General features: G+C 48.5%; 4 protein-coding genes and 1 non-coding gene across 5 annotated transcripts; 3 read left to right on the top strand and 2 right to left on the bottom strand.

Annotated features, from left to right (window-relative positions):
• Window positions 1-629: 629 nt before the first annotated feature.
• On the top strand, window positions 630-720 carry F5147DRAFT_t124. Its single transcript has one exon. It is a non-coding gene; the product is annotated as a tRNA-Glu (tRNA).
• Window positions 721-1,123: 403 nt separating this feature from the next.
• Window positions 1,124-1,333, top strand: F5147DRAFT_587078 (uncharacterized protein; the record flags this gene model as incomplete). The annotated part of the gene is made up of 1 exon (XM_041431966.1): window positions 1,124-1,333. A coding segment is annotated over one exon (210 nt), but the record flags the coding sequence as incomplete, so codon positions are not given.
• Window positions 1,334-1,602: 269 nt separating this feature from the next.
• On the bottom strand, window positions 1,603-9,437 carry F5147DRAFT_841097 (cell morphogenesis N-terminal-domain-containing protein). Its single transcript, XM_041444347.1, has 9 exons — window positions 9,175-9,437; window positions 8,310-9,121; window positions 7,793-8,256; window positions 7,619-7,742; window positions 7,433-7,570; window positions 7,182-7,382; window positions 4,722-7,133; window positions 4,521-4,672; window positions 1,603-4,472 (listed from the first exon to the last, which is right to left on the bottom strand). The coding sequence occupies exons 1-9, from the start codon at window positions 9,209-9,211 to the stop codon at window positions 1,637-1,639; spliced, it is 7,176 nt and encodes a 2,391-aa protein (XP_041285939.1). The 5' UTR covers window positions 9,212-9,437; the 3' UTR covers window positions 1,603-1,636.
• A 494-nt stretch (window positions 9,438-9,931) lies between these two features.
• F5147DRAFT_587068 (uncharacterized protein) lies at window positions 9,932-12,317 on the top strand (the record flags this gene model as incomplete). Its single annotated transcript, XM_041431965.1, has 8 exons — window positions 9,932-10,118; window positions 10,173-10,271; window positions 10,332-10,441; window positions 10,495-10,880; window positions 11,365-11,564; window positions 11,618-11,716; window positions 11,771-11,880; window positions 11,934-12,317. The coding sequence occupies 8 exons, from the start codon at window positions 9,932-9,934 to the stop codon at window positions 12,315-12,317; spliced, it is 1,575 nt and encodes a 524-aa protein (XP_041285940.1).
• A 2-nt stretch (window positions 12,318-12,319) lies between these two features.
• F5147DRAFT_620521 (cytosine-purine permease) lies at window positions 12,320-14,644 on the bottom strand. Its single transcript, XM_041432609.1, is given in 15 exon segments — window positions 12,320-12,583; window positions 12,645-12,773; window positions 12,831-12,911; window positions 12,959-13,034; window positions 13,084-13,413; window positions 13,470-13,492; window positions 13,543-13,820; window positions 13,852-13,856; window positions 13,873-13,952; window positions 14,005-14,034; window positions 14,096-14,285; window positions 14,336-14,370; window positions 14,420-14,464; window positions 14,520-14,532; window positions 14,593-14,644. The coding sequence occupies 15 exon segments, from the start codon at window positions 14,625-14,627 to the stop codon at window positions 12,383-12,385; spliced, it is 1,551 nt and encodes a 516-aa protein (XP_041285941.1). The 5' UTR covers window positions 14,628-14,644; the 3' UTR covers window positions 12,320-12,382.
• Between the last annotated feature and the right edge of the window lie 614 nt (window positions 14,645-15,258).

The following is a 15,258-nucleotide window of genomic DNA, read 5'->3' on the forward strand; positions in this document are numbered from 1 at the left end:
GAGGAAGTTATAGGTACTATATTGGATTCCAAGAAAAGCTAGTGAAATTCGGAAGAGTCTCAGATGAGCAGACAGAGTAGACTCAGAGTGGAACACAGCAAGTCGTTTTAAGATGATGGCAGCTCTGCCAAAGGTTCGACATTGATATTCTCCCTATCTTTCTGTTAGACAGGTGACAGATTCCAGGAAGCTGCAACTCACTCCTCGGGGTCGTCGGTGGCTGATGCTTGTGACATGAGGAAGTTATAGGTACTATATTGGATTCCAAGAAAAGCTAGTGAAATTCGGAAGAGTCTCAGATGAGCAGACAGAGTAGACTCAGAGTGGAACACAGCAAGTCGTTTAGGCGGCTACGACTCGGACCATGACCAACACGTGCTTGCGAGCGTTGACGCCAAAACTTTTGCAGTGGCGGCGCCTGAACTGAGACCTTACCATCATGATGGTAAAAGATCGTTCTATGTAGGCCCGATCTTTGTATGATATCATGATAACTTCATGTTTGAGGCATGCACTCCATTGAAGCTTACATGAGAATGTTTTATTTGGCCATCTACGCTCACATCGAACGAGTCCTCGTACTACCGTAGTGCTGATGCATTGATGTGACCCGAATGATACTTGGTATATCGGATATGGTGTAATGGTTAACATTACCGCCTCTCAAGATCTCAAGCTTAGAATTCGCGGTAGCTCGGGGTTCGATTCCCCGTATCCGAAGTGCCGATTAAGTTTTTTAGGAGAAATTTTAATCAAGGAAGCTCAAGGGCAACTTCATCACAAATTCGAATTCCAACCACCAATAATCACGTGATGAGATGTAGCGCAGCATGTGACTCTCAGCATGGCACATTGGCATTATGTGCGCACAATCTGTCTCAAGACTCTCAACCAATAAGAAGACTTCACGAATCCGAATTGCAGCAGGCGAAATACACGCTGGGTTAGCCACGCGAATAAGTACTGATGAAATTCGCCTTTAGATCATACACAGACCCACTTCTGCGTTAAACCTTAAAAGCACCGCTGGACAACAGCATCGACGACCCCCTCTTGTGTATCTGAGGTAAGACCGAATTTTCCCAGTGCGATATAAAGTCATCATTTACGCGGCATCAACCCCGACCCGAGGTCTGTGGATGTTAACGTGCATCCGACCAAGCGCAAAGTCCACTTCTTGAACCAAGAAACCACCATGGTGCGAATGTCGGATGTCATTCAGCAGAATCTCGCTGGTCAAAGTCAGTCGCGAGTATTGTATCAGATACACGTACATGCATATACTCACATTTCTACAATATATTGTCATCTCACAGATACAAAGGTGTTCTAAGTCCTCTGGGAATGCGAGCAAGAGTGCTTTGGTTCGCGCGAGCTGGCGTGCTTTGGTTCGCGCGAGCTGGCGTGCTTCTACTCCCCAGCCCTGCGGCATCTAGAGGTTCCTGTTGGACAATGACGTCGTGCAGGTGGTGAGCTTACCAGATCTTTATCGTATATTCGAACGCTGTTGGACTTCATATCATACTGCAATTTCTATCCGTGAATGCTGGTGCATGACTCTAGAGCTGCCATAATGTATGTAGACTACAATGATTCTATAATGCATCGATAACAAGCAAAGCGTGGTGAAGATAAGTTAATACAAGCCCTTGCCATTGGGAGCGGAATGATAAAACGCTGGAGAGTCGTACTTGAATGCGTCTACCTCAGACTCAGGATCAGACTCGTCCGTAGAGTCGTCCGAAAGGTCGCGTGATCCACCGATCTGGAATACGTCTCCGAATGGTGTCTGAGGCATGTCGTTGGAGTCGTTTGTGGATCTAGCTAGAATGGAGGCGACTCTATCTTCCAGCTGCTGACTCGGTAGGAGTTGCGTCTGAGGCTTCGTCTTCTGGAAGAACTCGCTTAGCTCGTGCAGGTCCTGAACCAGGACTCCCAAGTCTTCATCGAGCTCATCAGCGAACAAGGGCTCTTGCACCTCTGGCTGGAAGTACACCGTAGATATGCGTGATGATGTCGTAAACATGAGCGCAACCGCAAGGACGTTGGCCCGACATTGGGTTTGTTGATGGGATACGCGTGCAATGCACCAACCAGACTCTTCTGGAACACCGAAGATATCTGTCTCCCCCTCACTCGCACCCGCACCGGTAAGCGTTGAGACGTGCATGCTCATGCGAAGGACCTGTTTGGCTGTGAGTCCTCCAGTGATCTTCGTCGGCTCCTCCAATACATCAAGAGCTTGCGTCGCCAACTCTCCTTCCACCAACCGCAATAAGGGCATGAGATGCTCCGTGCCCAACGACTGCAAAGCGCGTTGCTGGAATAAGACTTTAAGCACGTGCATTGAGTACACTTGGAGCCATCTCTCTTTGTTGAGCACTAAGCTCAACAAAAGAGTAGCGATATCGGTCCAGTCGTCGGGAGGGTAGTGGTCGCGTAGACTGCTAATGGACTGACGAAGGAAGTCATCTTTGGTCCTGAAGCGACGCTTGACAAAGGAGACCATGATCCGATTGATGCTCTCCAGACCATCTTCATCAGCCAAGTCCGCGATTGAAGAACAGAAGTCGTTTAGAGCCTCGTCATGCTGATCAGTGCACATGGCGTGCATGCACCAAGGTAGGGATAGAGTAAAGAGGTCTCGAAGCCAAGTTTGGGTAGAGTCTAACGATTTGGCGCACTTCAGTTTGGCCAGTCTCCCAAGGACTGTGAAGGTGTCGTCCAGAGTCGTGGCAGAACGCAGCCCACTCCAAAGGGCTTGCTGCAATCCGATGGACCCATTCCAATCTCGAGGGCGCTGGGCAACGATGAGGGCAACGATATGGGGGTCATCTAAGTCAATCTGATCAAGGAATGCAGACAACAGTTTGATGGCTTGTATGTATTCAGTTTCTGAACTGGTTGACATTACTGCATGTGCGGTCCAAAAAAGACGAGGAAGCAGCGTATCGTCGAGCTCGTGTAGCGTAGCCATATAGGTGATGGTGCGGATGACTTCCGCCGAAAAAGCCTGTCTTTCTGGATCCACGTCTGCTATGGAAACAGATAAACGGCTCAGCAACTGATCCAGCGCGGCATGACTCAAAGGCAGATTCAATACGCGGAGCACCTGTAAAGAACGAAGCGCGAGACTCCGCATGTTGCAAAGCTCCACGTAGGCCAGTGCCAGTTTGCCTACAGTCTGTTCCAGGGCCGGAACAAGAGGCTGCAGCATAGGAAGTACCTGGGAGAAGAGCGCACTCATTCGAGTTTCCACGATATCGCTGTCGTCATCATCCTTCCAAAATATAGAATCTCCTTGGTCCTCCAAGGCGCTGATTTGCGCTACTAACGCAGAGCAATTGGACTGTGCAAGACCTGGAATACAAACACGCAAGAGCTGGAAGAGCATCCCACGCGCCCTGATCCTCATAAGGGGGACACGATGGTCAAGATTGGGAAAGATTGCTTGCAGAATGACCGGTATAGAAGTGACATACGTCCACTGTCCTTCCATTGCAGCAGACCCCAGTAAGATCAGCGCATACTGCGCCGGTCCCAGTAGTATCTTTGGCTGCTCTTCCGCGAACTGAGCATTCAAATCAGACCACAGTTCAAAGTCTTCGGCGCTGGGAGGCTCCTTCAGCTGGTGATCAAGGGAGGGCACCATGCGTTCTGGCTCGCAGTAGTAGCAAAGAAGCTCGTAAACTTGCAGCGCCGCAGCAGAACGCGAAAGACATGCTATGATGGTGGAGGCGCAATCGATGAATGCGCAGGTAGCTACCTTGAGAGCTTGATTGATGAGGAAAGTTACGGTGGCTGCTCCGTAGGTTTCGTTGGGGTGGTCTGCGAATCGCGTCCATATTGCGGCAACTTGTTCAAAGTGACTCTCGCTGTATCGTTTTGTGAGGGTGAGTAGATGATACAGGATGCGGCTGCTGGCTGAAGATGGATGTAAACGCGCTTCGCTGTCGGAGTCAAGTGTGAGTTGTATATTTGGGACCCAAGACTCGAGGCTCTGCAGCAGTAGAAGGGCAACCCTCTCGTTTCCACTACGAGGCATACGCATCAGCAAGGCACTCATCTCCGAAACCACATCATCAGCATGATTGGGGTGTTCGCCGGAGAGACGTTCGGTGACTAGTCGATGTACATGCAAATATACGCTGCTTGAAGGATTGGCAGCCATAGCTTCAAATTCGCCAAAAGACAGGACGCCCGAGGAATGCTCATGCATGACTTCGAGAAGCATAAGAGACTTCCGTCGAATTCCAGAATCAGCGTGACAAAGGTTGGTCAAGCCCAAGCATATGATTTGGGCAAAAGTGTACGAGCCAACATCCACGTTGCACGCGACCTCAGACAGAACCTCGAAGAAGGTGGAGCTGCTGGATGATGAGTCATTGGAATCGATGAAGCAGCGTCGAAGGACCTCGCCGAGCAACGTTTTATCCGCTTTTCTGGAGGAGATGAGGGAACGAAGGGCTTTTCTACAGAGAAATCAGTAGATGATTCATATGGAAAGGATCAAGAAGTACCTTCCACATATCACGACCTGAGGGTAAGAAGATTGAAAGACATGATGAAAACGGTCCAAGATCTGTACAGCTTCTAGAGGTTTTGGAGGTTCCTGAGGGCGATCCGTAGGTGATGAGGAACCGATGGATTCAGAATGATAGTATGCCCTTTGCTGCTACTATGTTAGTTGTGAAGAATGACGAATGAAGTGCTTTGCTTACACAAAGGGAAGCAAGGGCGCCCACAGCTGCATTAGAGAGCAGTTTAGTCTCGTGTTGAAACCGTTCAGCAGAGTCTGATTCGGCTTGTGGGTCATTCACAGCCGCAGCCGCAGCTCTTTGCATGAGGATGTATCGCTGCTTCGCTGATTCGGACTGAACACCATACTGGCACCATTCTTCACAAAGCCTGTAAAGAGTCGCATACGTGTACGATGAAACGAATTGTTCCAAGTCAGCGAGATTCGCCAGACTATCGAAGAACCGTTCGATCAAACCGCAGAAATAGCGGCGTAGGCGCTGGAGCGCGTAGTTGTCACGATTTTCTATGGCAATGAGGAAGGTTTGCATATTCCGAATGAATCTGAGCGCATATGAAATTGCGTCCTGCTTTGCAGAAGATTGTTGATGCTGCAGCTGATGAGCGGTGAGGAAGTAAATACGAGCAACAGCCGAATGCAGACGAGCCTGACGTCGTGGACGTCCAATTGACCCAGGAGATCCAGATTTCGACCGAACGTCATCATGGGATTGCAGGAAAGTAAAGTGATTCAAATCCTCCAAAAGATGTGAGAACCCACTGGAAGGAAAAGAACTGATGCTGATTACAGCTGCATCACGGAATGGGGCATATTCCACATCTAAGAATGGTGTCAGGTACCTGAAGAGGCAGCGTGTAGTTGACATTCGCTCGCGCTCGAAGATAGTGTCCGAAGAAGCTCGTGGATGTTCTCGACCGGCTTGGATGGGAGCACCACCACGGCTATCACATACAGTGGCCGTAGCACACAGAATTTTGATCCACAAATACCATTGATCGATCAAGTTCATGTTGTCTTTGACTTGCTTGTACCCCTCTTTATCAGCAGAGCCTGGCGCCCTAGAAGCGCCGGACGGCAATCGTCCGCTGAGAGTCGAGAGTCCGGCAAGGTGCAACATTGAAGGATGATAGCGAGATGCTGCAGCCTCGATCATGGCACGGCAGTCCACCACAACTTTCAGCGGTTGCTGGAACGAGGCTTGGATGAAGCTCGGGAAAACACAACGCCATATTTTCTTGTCCTTGTCATAGTTGCTATCGGCGATCCTCAGTAGTACGTCCTTCCGCCCAGCCCGCCTCCACTGTTGCAAGCGGTCCAGCTCTGAGCTGTCTAACAACTCGTCAAAGCCCTGGAAATGAGCATTCTCACGAGCATCACAATCGAGGAGCCCGTTCAGAAGGACCGAGGAACCCGCATGGGCACCCTCGACCACATCTATATGAGCAACGAATGGTGCGAGTATGCGGATGAGCTTAACCCCTACACAACGGACGGTAGAAGCTTCATGCGATAACAGAAACAATGCTCCTGCAGTGATCCCGTCCCCTTGAAGGGCAACGGCCTCCCTCTCACCAGCTGTGATGTCCGCTTTGGGTTTCTGCAGAATACCTTTGACCCAACCTTCCACCAAGCTAATCCAGAAGTTTAGAAGTCGAGTACTCTCGAGCACAAGCCGTGCACCGGTTCCCTCCCGCCCAACATAGGCAGGATCAAATAGGAAGGTCGTAAAGTGGCGCAAAACTGCAGGCGCATACCGCCCGTCAGCCATAAAGCGCCTCAGCGCCGCTCCTGCCGCTTCTCCGATCCGAGGCTCAACATGTATAATACTGCGGATGAGTATATTGATAGCGTCCATGAGGGGCAAAGAGGCGTGCAAACAGCGCGGCCACGATTGCAGACATGTCTGTAGCATAGATATCTGCGACGCAAGATGATTGGGGTAGGCAAAGGACCCTTCGGGACGACGACAAATGATGATGTTGTGGGACTCTTCATTGATAGAGTTGAACCGCGACAGCGACCACTGTTCATCAAAAATAGACATTTGACCCACAGACTGACTCGCTGACCGCGCGATTGCGGTAATTACAGCTCCATATCTGTCAAGCAGCTCTTGAACTCCATGCCTGGATACCACTGCAGCCGGAAGAGCGTCAGAAGATGAAGGATAATCATCCCAAGATGGTACAGCAGTGAAATCGACACTAGACGGCCATGTAGGAACTGACTCCTCACGTTCAAAGGCGTTCAAGGTTAAGAGGATAGCCTGGGCCGATACAGCGACACGTTCAGGAGTCAAAATACCCATGAGATTACTTGTGGATGAAGAATTCACGACGGCTTCCTGAAGTAAATCCATGCAGAGTCCCAACCCATAGTCGAAATAACGTGACAAGATAAAATGCACGATGCAGATGAACGGCTCAAGATGTTCCTCGTGATGGAAAATTGAGGACCGTCCAGCAGGGAATATATGTTTGAGGAGGGAGTCCAACTTGGTGGTGCTCGTCGTTAATGGCTCCTGGCATCGATACAGGTATGTCCAGATCAATCGAACGATTCCATTCAAAACAGGAATCCGATGGATCTTTTCCTATATCAGGAGTCAGCCAGGAAAGCGTCTAACTCATCGAATCCGAACCTTCATCTTCGACAGTCCATACTCAAAGCAAGCCGTCCAGTTGCGGAGAAAGTATTGGTGAGGCGCAACACAAAGGCTGGTGACGGCCAACGGGTAAGCGATATGCCAATACCGCGGCTTACTCATCATCTCCTTAGCCCGAGGATAGATCCTTTCGATCGCCTTTTCCCATTGTGGATGATTGACTTCAGCCTGCGCCGTCTTGAGGTCGTGTTAGCCTATATCAGTACCAGCCAGGGAATAGGAATTACCTTTCCAATGGGGTGCAAGAGTCGAGTCAACGTATCGGCGAAAGCGATCTTAAACCGAAGACCATGCGCATTTGCAAAAGACTTGGCCAATAACTCCAGAAACTCGGCCCCTTCCTCGAATGCCTCCGGAGGCCATACCTAGCTGACACATAAACACAAAAAGACAGCGAAAAACATGGTTCTCACTCTCAGCTGAACATGACGGAGCCCTTTTACTAGATGCTCATACTTCGTGTCGAGGTCTTTCGCTACCTGACCATTGGCCACAGGTTCGAGCTCGCCAAGAAATCGATCCGTGACACTGACAAAGCTGGCGGAAAATTAGTTTGGATGTTGGCGCAATAAAAATGCCATGCTCACCGAACGTTTGCCAAGTGTCCGAGCAGCGTAGCATACAATTCAGCATTCAGCCGATGATTAGCTGACTGTGCAAGGAGCTTCAAATCCGGTCTCTTAAACTGCTCGAACGTTGTTTCCTCCAAGGTAAATCCCAGTGTATCCCCCAGTGCGTCTTTGGACAAAACGGACAAAACGGAAATCAGAGCGCGACACATGATATATATTGATGCCAGCGACTTTCGTTCATTCAGTAAGGCAGACGGTTCTTGGACTCTCGCACCACGTATCCATAAAGGCGATTGGCTAGCATGATGTTTAAGGATGTCGGCGCTGACATTTTCATTATGACTGCGTCTCCAGCGCATAATTGAGTCTATGACGGGTCTGGGATGTTTCTGAGCTATCTTTCCCAAAGAGCTCAGCAGGTCATCGAACTTGGGATCCAGCGAGGGACCTATGAAGTCCGACAACAAAGGTTCGTGATCCTAAAGGCGCGTAAATGACATGTACCCGAACGATCCGAAAAGAAAGTAAATACCAGCGTTTCACGAAGGAATACATTCATCTTTGCCTCCGCAAGAGTAGCAAACCGAATAAAAACTGCATGCAGAGCATAATCGGATGGCGTCTTAAGACCCGATGACATTTTATCATCTTCCTCCATTGTCGAGGGCCCATCACCACTAAACATCTGAGCACCAAATGTATCGGGCACACGGGGAACAGGAGGAGGAGATGAGGAGGAAGAAAAGCCGTGACCATGATCACTCCCTGTGTCCAAGTTGTGGAATATAGACCCGGATTGAGAATGATAAGATCTTGCAGTGGAATGCCCTCTTGCCCTTGATGGAGCGCGGGGACGTGATTCGCTAGATCCAGGTGTCGGAGGGCGAGGATGCGGTGGACTTGTAGCATTAAATGTCTTATTAGATGTCAAGGTGGAATGAGGCAAGGACGAAGTCGAGCGGTTAAAAGGATTCTTGAGAATGGGATATGCTTGGTAGTCTAGTGGAGGTAATGGCGGTACATCGGTGTTCTTCTTGAATGCGTTTCTGATGGATGCAAAAGATGGCTTTTTGGAAAACGGAGAGCTTGCAGTTATGGAAGGTTGGGTCGTATGTGAGCTCTTGCCAGTCTGACGAACAGGTTGTGAACTGAAAGAATCCTCTGATGCCGCAGAATCGCCACGACTATGAAAGTAGCTTCGGTCACTACGTTCAGGAAGTGCAATGGGTGTCATGGTAGTTGGTGAATCTGGGCCTGAACCTGCATTTCCGAATGCACCAAAGCCATGTCCTCCAGACCTGCCGAAGGGTATGGGAGTAGATTGAAAGTCACCATCATCAAAGTCTGAACAATTCAAGATTAAAAGCCTTTCGCGGAGTAGATGCATGGTTTCTAACCTGGTATTGTAATCTGTAATACACCCTCTGAGCTCATGATTTTGCTGTAGAAGGACCGCAACAAGTTCTGAAGCTTCAGGAAAGTCGTGAAGTAGAAACAGGCAAGGTAATTTTACGATGGTAGGCGAAGCTTTACGCACTAAAATGCTTGTACGTCCTGTCTGAGGCCCTGCCCGCCGCGTTTGACGAACCGTCGACGAGTCCGTTGAACCACTAAGTAGTAGTACTAGGGTGATCTGCCTGAGGCCTGAACAAGGGAGTTCGTGACCGTGAGAACTTCGCACATATAAGTCTTAAACTTAAGTCACTCGGATTCACTTCGACGAGTGCTCTGCGGTCGACAAGTGGAGACAGCGAATTTCAGTGATGAGAGGCCTAGCAACAGCACCGAATTCTTCAAATATGTTTCACCGATAAAAGCAGCTGGCCCGAGAAACACCGAACGCTTCAGAGATCTTCGACAAGTTCCCAACCGTGATCCCAGAGTGTAAGTACACATTCTTTCAGATCTCTGCTTATTTGTTGAAACATGTTACCGTACAGGCGATGAAGTGAGGTCAAACTTCGCTGTTTTTGATATCTGCTGGCGTCAAACATCGTCCGAAGGGGATTTCCTGTTTCGCCATACGTGCCACTAAGATTTCATGATCTCATCAGAATCGCACACAGCTGCAAACAACGGTATCGTTACGTTCAAGCGGCTACTATCCTCTACCACCGCAAGTCGTGGCACCAAGTTAGTTGCACGATCCTATTCATGGCTAAGTTCTATGATGAAATACCCGAATCTCTCATCGAATGGATCAAGAAACAGCACATGTTTTGGGTAGCTTCGGCTCCCCTGAGTCCTGACGGACATGTAAATCTCTCCCCCAAGGGCACAGCGGATAGTTTTCATGTCGTGAACTCTCGTCGAGTTTGGTATCAGGATTTGACCGGAAGCGGTGAGTATCACAGATCTATTTTTGCGCTAGTTAACTCAGAACTGTGCGAGTAAGGAGTGGAAACGATCTCTCATATCAGGGAGAATGGTCGCGTAACGATCCTGTTCAGTGCCTTCGAAGGACCTCCCAGGATTTTGAGATTGTTCGGAACAGGTGCTCACAAGCCGAGGGTCGTTTGCTTTACTTCAATTACATTCTAACATCTGAGTGTAGGAACTGTATACGAATATGGTACAGAAGAGTACGAATCTCTTATTTCTCCTGAGACTCGGAAGCCGGGCTCCCGTGCAGCTATCGTCATCGATGTGTACCAATGTCAAACGGTAGCCTATCTTTTATCTACTCAGGTGTCTTTCGATCTAACAGTTCCATCAAGACATGTGGATTCGCTGTTCCAATGTATGATTTTGTCACACATCGCACCCAACTCCTCCGAATGGCCGATATCGAAGAGTCACGCAACCGCGTTTCAGACACCGTATCCTCCTCAGAGACCAATAAGAAGGGTATCAAAGCATATTGGGTACAAAAGAACTTGAGAAGCCTTGATGGTCTGCCTGGTCTGCTCGTGGCACCTGATTCCAAAGTGACGCCTGTCAATAATTTTAACAAGGACAGTCAAAGACCGAAGTTGCGATACTCATCTTCGAGAGAGGGAAGCTCCCAGAGCAGCGGTGCAAGTGTAGCCATTGGTTTTGCCCTTGGTGCCTTGGTCGCTACTGCCATTCCTTACATCCTATCTGTTACCAGAAAGTTTGATATGTTCACCACCCGAGCTTAATACGTGCCCATATGCGTAGTGCTCTTTACCTTTCGTGTGTGTATTCGTTATTCTGCTTCATTTGCTGCGTTGACACAACTGGCCTTGTGTACCTTTGACATTATTGAACCGTATCTTGTCTAGTCTAGTTATGCACGTTTTTGTGTTGCGAGATGGTTGACTCAAGGTGAAAAGTGGTTCGTCGCATTAACCTTTCGTCAGCCTGGTGCGTACGCATTTGTTTTGCTGGAACGCTAGTCAGCGACTGATTGGCTCTCCCCACTCTCCTCTAGTCCGATCTTCTAAAAGAATGGGAATAATTCCTTCTATTTGATGTAATACTCAATGGCACGGTTGAAAGTGACTTACCCCATGACCAGATAGTGTTATACTTGAGATCTAAGACGTTATAATTAAGTCTTCTTAAACACCGATCGGACTTAACCAGCGCACTACTTATACTTAGGTCGACTGACACCAAGCTAGCCAGATAATCCCCATGGCCAAGTACTATGATGAAATACCTGAATCTCTCATTGAATGGGTCAGGAAACAGCACATGTTTTGGGTTGCTTCAGCTCCTCTTGGTCCTGGTGGACACGTCAATCTCTCCCCCAAGGGTACAGCGGATTGCTTCCATGTGGTGAACTCTCACCGAGTTTGGTACGAGGATTTGACTGGAAGTGGTGAGTGTTTCATTGTTGATTGATTTTCATCTTATTCAACTGTTGGGTTAAAGGTGTGGAGACTATATCTCATATCAGGGAGAATGGTCGCATAACGATTCTGTTTCACTCCTTCGAGGGACCTCCTAGGATCTTGAGATTGTATGGGACAGGTACATGATAACATTACTTCCCTTGTATCACTCACATTCTGACAACCAGTGCAGGGACTGTATACGAATATGGCACGCAAGAGTATGAATCTCTTATTCCTCCTGAGACTCGTAAACCGGGGTCTCGTGCGGCTATCGTCATCGATGTATACCAGTGTCTAACGGTAGTATCTCCGATCTAACCTATTTCTGAAGTTGGGTCTAATCATTCCCCTAGTCGTGTGGAACTGCTGTTCCAATCTATGACTTTGTTACGCACCGCACTCAACTCCTCCGATCGTTCGACATAAAAGAGTCACATGACCGCGCTACTGTCTCCACAGAGATTAATCCGAAAGGCCTTAGAGCATATTGGATGCGACAGAACCTCTCAAGCGTGGATGGTCTTGCCGGTCTGCTCATAGCACCTGAGTCTAAAGCAACGTGCTCCAGCGTTTTTGACAAAGGTCCAAGACCGAAGTTGCACCGTTTGTCTTCCAGGGATGCGGGCGTCCTGGGTACCGGCACGACTTTAGCGCTTGGTTGTGCCATTGGCGCATTGATAGCTACTGCTCTTCCCCGCATTCTTTCCGTCACTGGGAACTTTGGTACGCGAACCTGATGTGTGGCAATAGTATGAATACCATTTCGACGTGTGAAAACAAAATGACGCCCGAAAATTCTCTTCTATTTGTGGAAGCCATGGAGCCCCGATACAGTCTCAGGAGTCACGTTACCCTTGTCTAATTTCTCCACATCTTCGTCCGTAGAATCACAAGAGGCCGATGGCGGTATCACATCATCGGGTAATACAGCCTTCTCTACATATGTGTCCCGAGCCGGGAACAGCATCGAGAGGACGGAATAAACGACGAATGCTGACCAGAACTATGAAGAAAGGAGGGAAGTAACAGTGAGTCGTGCGGGTGAACGTAGATAGTGTACGCACTCCAAATATCCACCCGATGGCAAATAAATTATGGATACCTCCAACGTTAATGGACGGATTGATGGAGTGAACGAGCCCAGGCATAGCTGGTGCGATGCAAATCACGAGTGTTGCCAAAGCACGCCAGTTCTGTTAACGAGCCTCAGCCACGTGCACAATCCGGGCTAGCCAGTGAAATGAACTCGCCACTCCAAATGTATAGCGGTATCGACCATAAACTTGGTACATCGCTGGGACGTCAATTCGACCCCGATGGATCAGCCAGTACTAACAGAACTTCAGTGTGCGCCGTCGATCACGATTGGTTTACTTACATCGGCAATCATAATTCCAACGAATGGTCCAATGAAAATGGTGTAGCCACTCAGGAATGACAGAAACCCGGATGCTCTACAGATGAATGAGCAAAATAAGAGGACAATATGTCGAGTCAACAAACTTTGCCAGAACTTCCCAAGGACAGAACGCCCATCCACCAATAAATGCACATATCACTTGACCGCGTCTTATGTTGATGTATTTCGGAAGGCAGACTGTGAGGTCGTTAGCAGCCACAAGGGCATTAGCGCTAATATTAGTCCCGATGGTCGTCAGCAGAAATGCGAACGAGGCAAAGAACGCCGCTGCTCGATTGTCCCATTGGTCAATCAGCTGTAGGGGATCCCACAGTGCCGAACCATAGAGGACAATTCCTGCACTCGTCACGGCCAGTCCAGCGAACGAGCAAAGCGTGAATGCTACTGGAATAATGATAGCCTGTGAATATTGTCTGTTGTTTAATTCAGGTCAGGAATGATTCATGTACCACAACCGAAGCGAACTAACGCTCTCTCATGTGTGGCATACCGCTGTTCGAAGATCAACACAACGTATTGAAGGATGTGATGTAGTCACAAACCGTAAAATCCGCTATGTTGACCGCATATCCACAATAAAGACTCAGCGCGCTATTGAGTGCCGTCAGCCAAGCCCAAGAGAGTTCAGAGCCTTGCACTGTAGCGTGCTGAGCAAATAGTCCAACTGAAGGAGGAACCTTTATGAACGCCCAAATGACCATAGCAAGCCAGGCAAATGGGACGATCACGCCCTTGACCATGAAGAGATAACGTATTTTCTGAGGAGACAGCAGCATGAATGGAAATTGGAGGAGCCAGTAAAGAATGTAACACATCATGCCTGGCCACATCGATTCTGGTCAGTAAAGTACGTGCGCTCGAGCAATGAGCACTTGCCAACGCTGGTGGTGTTTGACGAGGCCGGTATGTGATTCGGGACATGGGCAATAGACGGCCATATGGCCTTCAGCATCTGAAAGATTATAGTGTTAAAATACGTTAATCTTCCACAGCAATTAATGTACCTGATAGATACATTCAGAACCGTTGTATGTCTGTTCATGTTTTGTTAGCAAAACCAGAGAGAGCACCACACATGGATTTACAATGCCCTACCTGAATTCCAAACCAGGACATGGCAATTATTCCTCGCGTAATAACAGGAAAGTAGCTGAACCAAAATCCGAAAGACGACCTGCTAAGGACCGAGAATGGAACCCTCAGGCGGGTACCAATAGTCCCGGTGAGAAGTATCGGAACAGCCGTTATACAGTACGCAACAACAATGGCAGGCAAGGCCTGTCTCCTGTGTTCAGATTGTCAATCCTATTCAAGATATAATAAGTGAAAACTCACCAGGAAAGACCAATAGCTAACATCGAGCTCGCAACCTGTCTGACATCAGTCGCAACCAGGTCGTCGCATCTTTTTTGAACTCGCCTCCCAGACAGCGATGTTACTGGCATCGGAAAACCAATATGACACCTAGAAAACATTGGTGTTAATTTGAACTGTCTGGCAACTGGCCTGTGTCACGAACATAACTCCATGAACTTGGTACAAAGAAGACCAGTCAGATGTGTTGGGAAATCATAGTAAGGGATAACACATACCTCCACGTTCGCAAGTGAAGAGGCGTAGGGTCCATATCATGATTGCTCCATCTATTATCTGTCGCAAACGCTGTATTCTCGAGCTCAAGCTCCCATGTCGAGAGCTTCAACCACTGTATGGGAGAAATAGTCATCAAGGCTAGTGACGATGGTATCTGAGACAGTCTATCTCTGAACAGGTATATACTATGGACACTGGCATATATATGTGCAGAGATATTTGTGTCTCGATAAGAGCGCTTTGCACCACAAGGCGAGAGGTATTTTCGTTCGTCAGCTCTGACGAGAGGGATTAAAGTCCTTGTGAGAGTCGTTGGTGGGGAACAGACAAGGTATTGTGCACTGACGCTAACATTGCAACAGTACTAGTTTTCTGATCGTCATGACCAAGGTTGGCTACTAGTAGGTTCTAGGCAGGGTCAAAAAACTACTGGGCCGCGGCCCAAACGGGGTTTGTCAATGTTTGGACGTGATAGGGAGCCGCGGTTGTCACGTAAGATAACGAGGTCACGTTATAGCTCATGACACCGCCAAGGATAATATGCAGATATCTGATAATGGTAGCTCTACCAGCATGGGTCTACGATACAAAGCAGTGCTGGGATAGTCGTCAAGTAAGCAATACAGGGCAAAAGAGACCGAGAGATTGCAAGGAGAGAGAGCAAT

This window comes from Suillus discolor (genome assembly GCF_016758755.1).
Source record: "Suillus discolor strain FC423 chromosome Unknown F5147scaffold_110, whole genome shotgun sequence".
In the NCBI taxonomy this organism is placed as follows: Eukaryota; Fungi; Basidiomycota; class Agaricomycetes; order Boletales; family Suillaceae; genus Suillus; species Suillus discolor.

Bases quoted from the DNA above. Each gene is read 5' to 3' on its own strand.
- F5147DRAFT_841097 (XM_041444347.1), bottom strand. From the start codon at position 9,211: ATGAGCTCAGAGGGTGTATTACAGATTACAATACCAG. The intron at 9,122-9,174 runs GTTAGAAACCAT...TGAATTGTTCAG, and splicing joins ATTACAGATTACAATACCAG to ACTTTGATGATGGTGACTTT. The intron at 7,134-7,181 runs GTTCGGATTCGA...CTCCTGATATAG, and splicing joins ATGGACTGTCGAAGATGAAG to GAAAAGATCCATCGGATTCC.
- F5147DRAFT_620521 (XM_041432609.1), bottom strand. From the start codon at position 14,627: ATGGACCCTACGCCTCTTCACTTGCGAACGTGGAG. The intron at 14,035-14,095 runs GTAGGGCATTGT...AAACATGAACAG, and splicing joins TGTCCTGGTTTGGAATTCAG to ACATACAACGGTTCTGAATG. The intron at 13,493-13,542 runs GTTTGTGACTAC...ATCTTCGAACAG, and splicing joins TCAACATAGCGGATTTTACG to CGGTATGCCACACATGAGAG.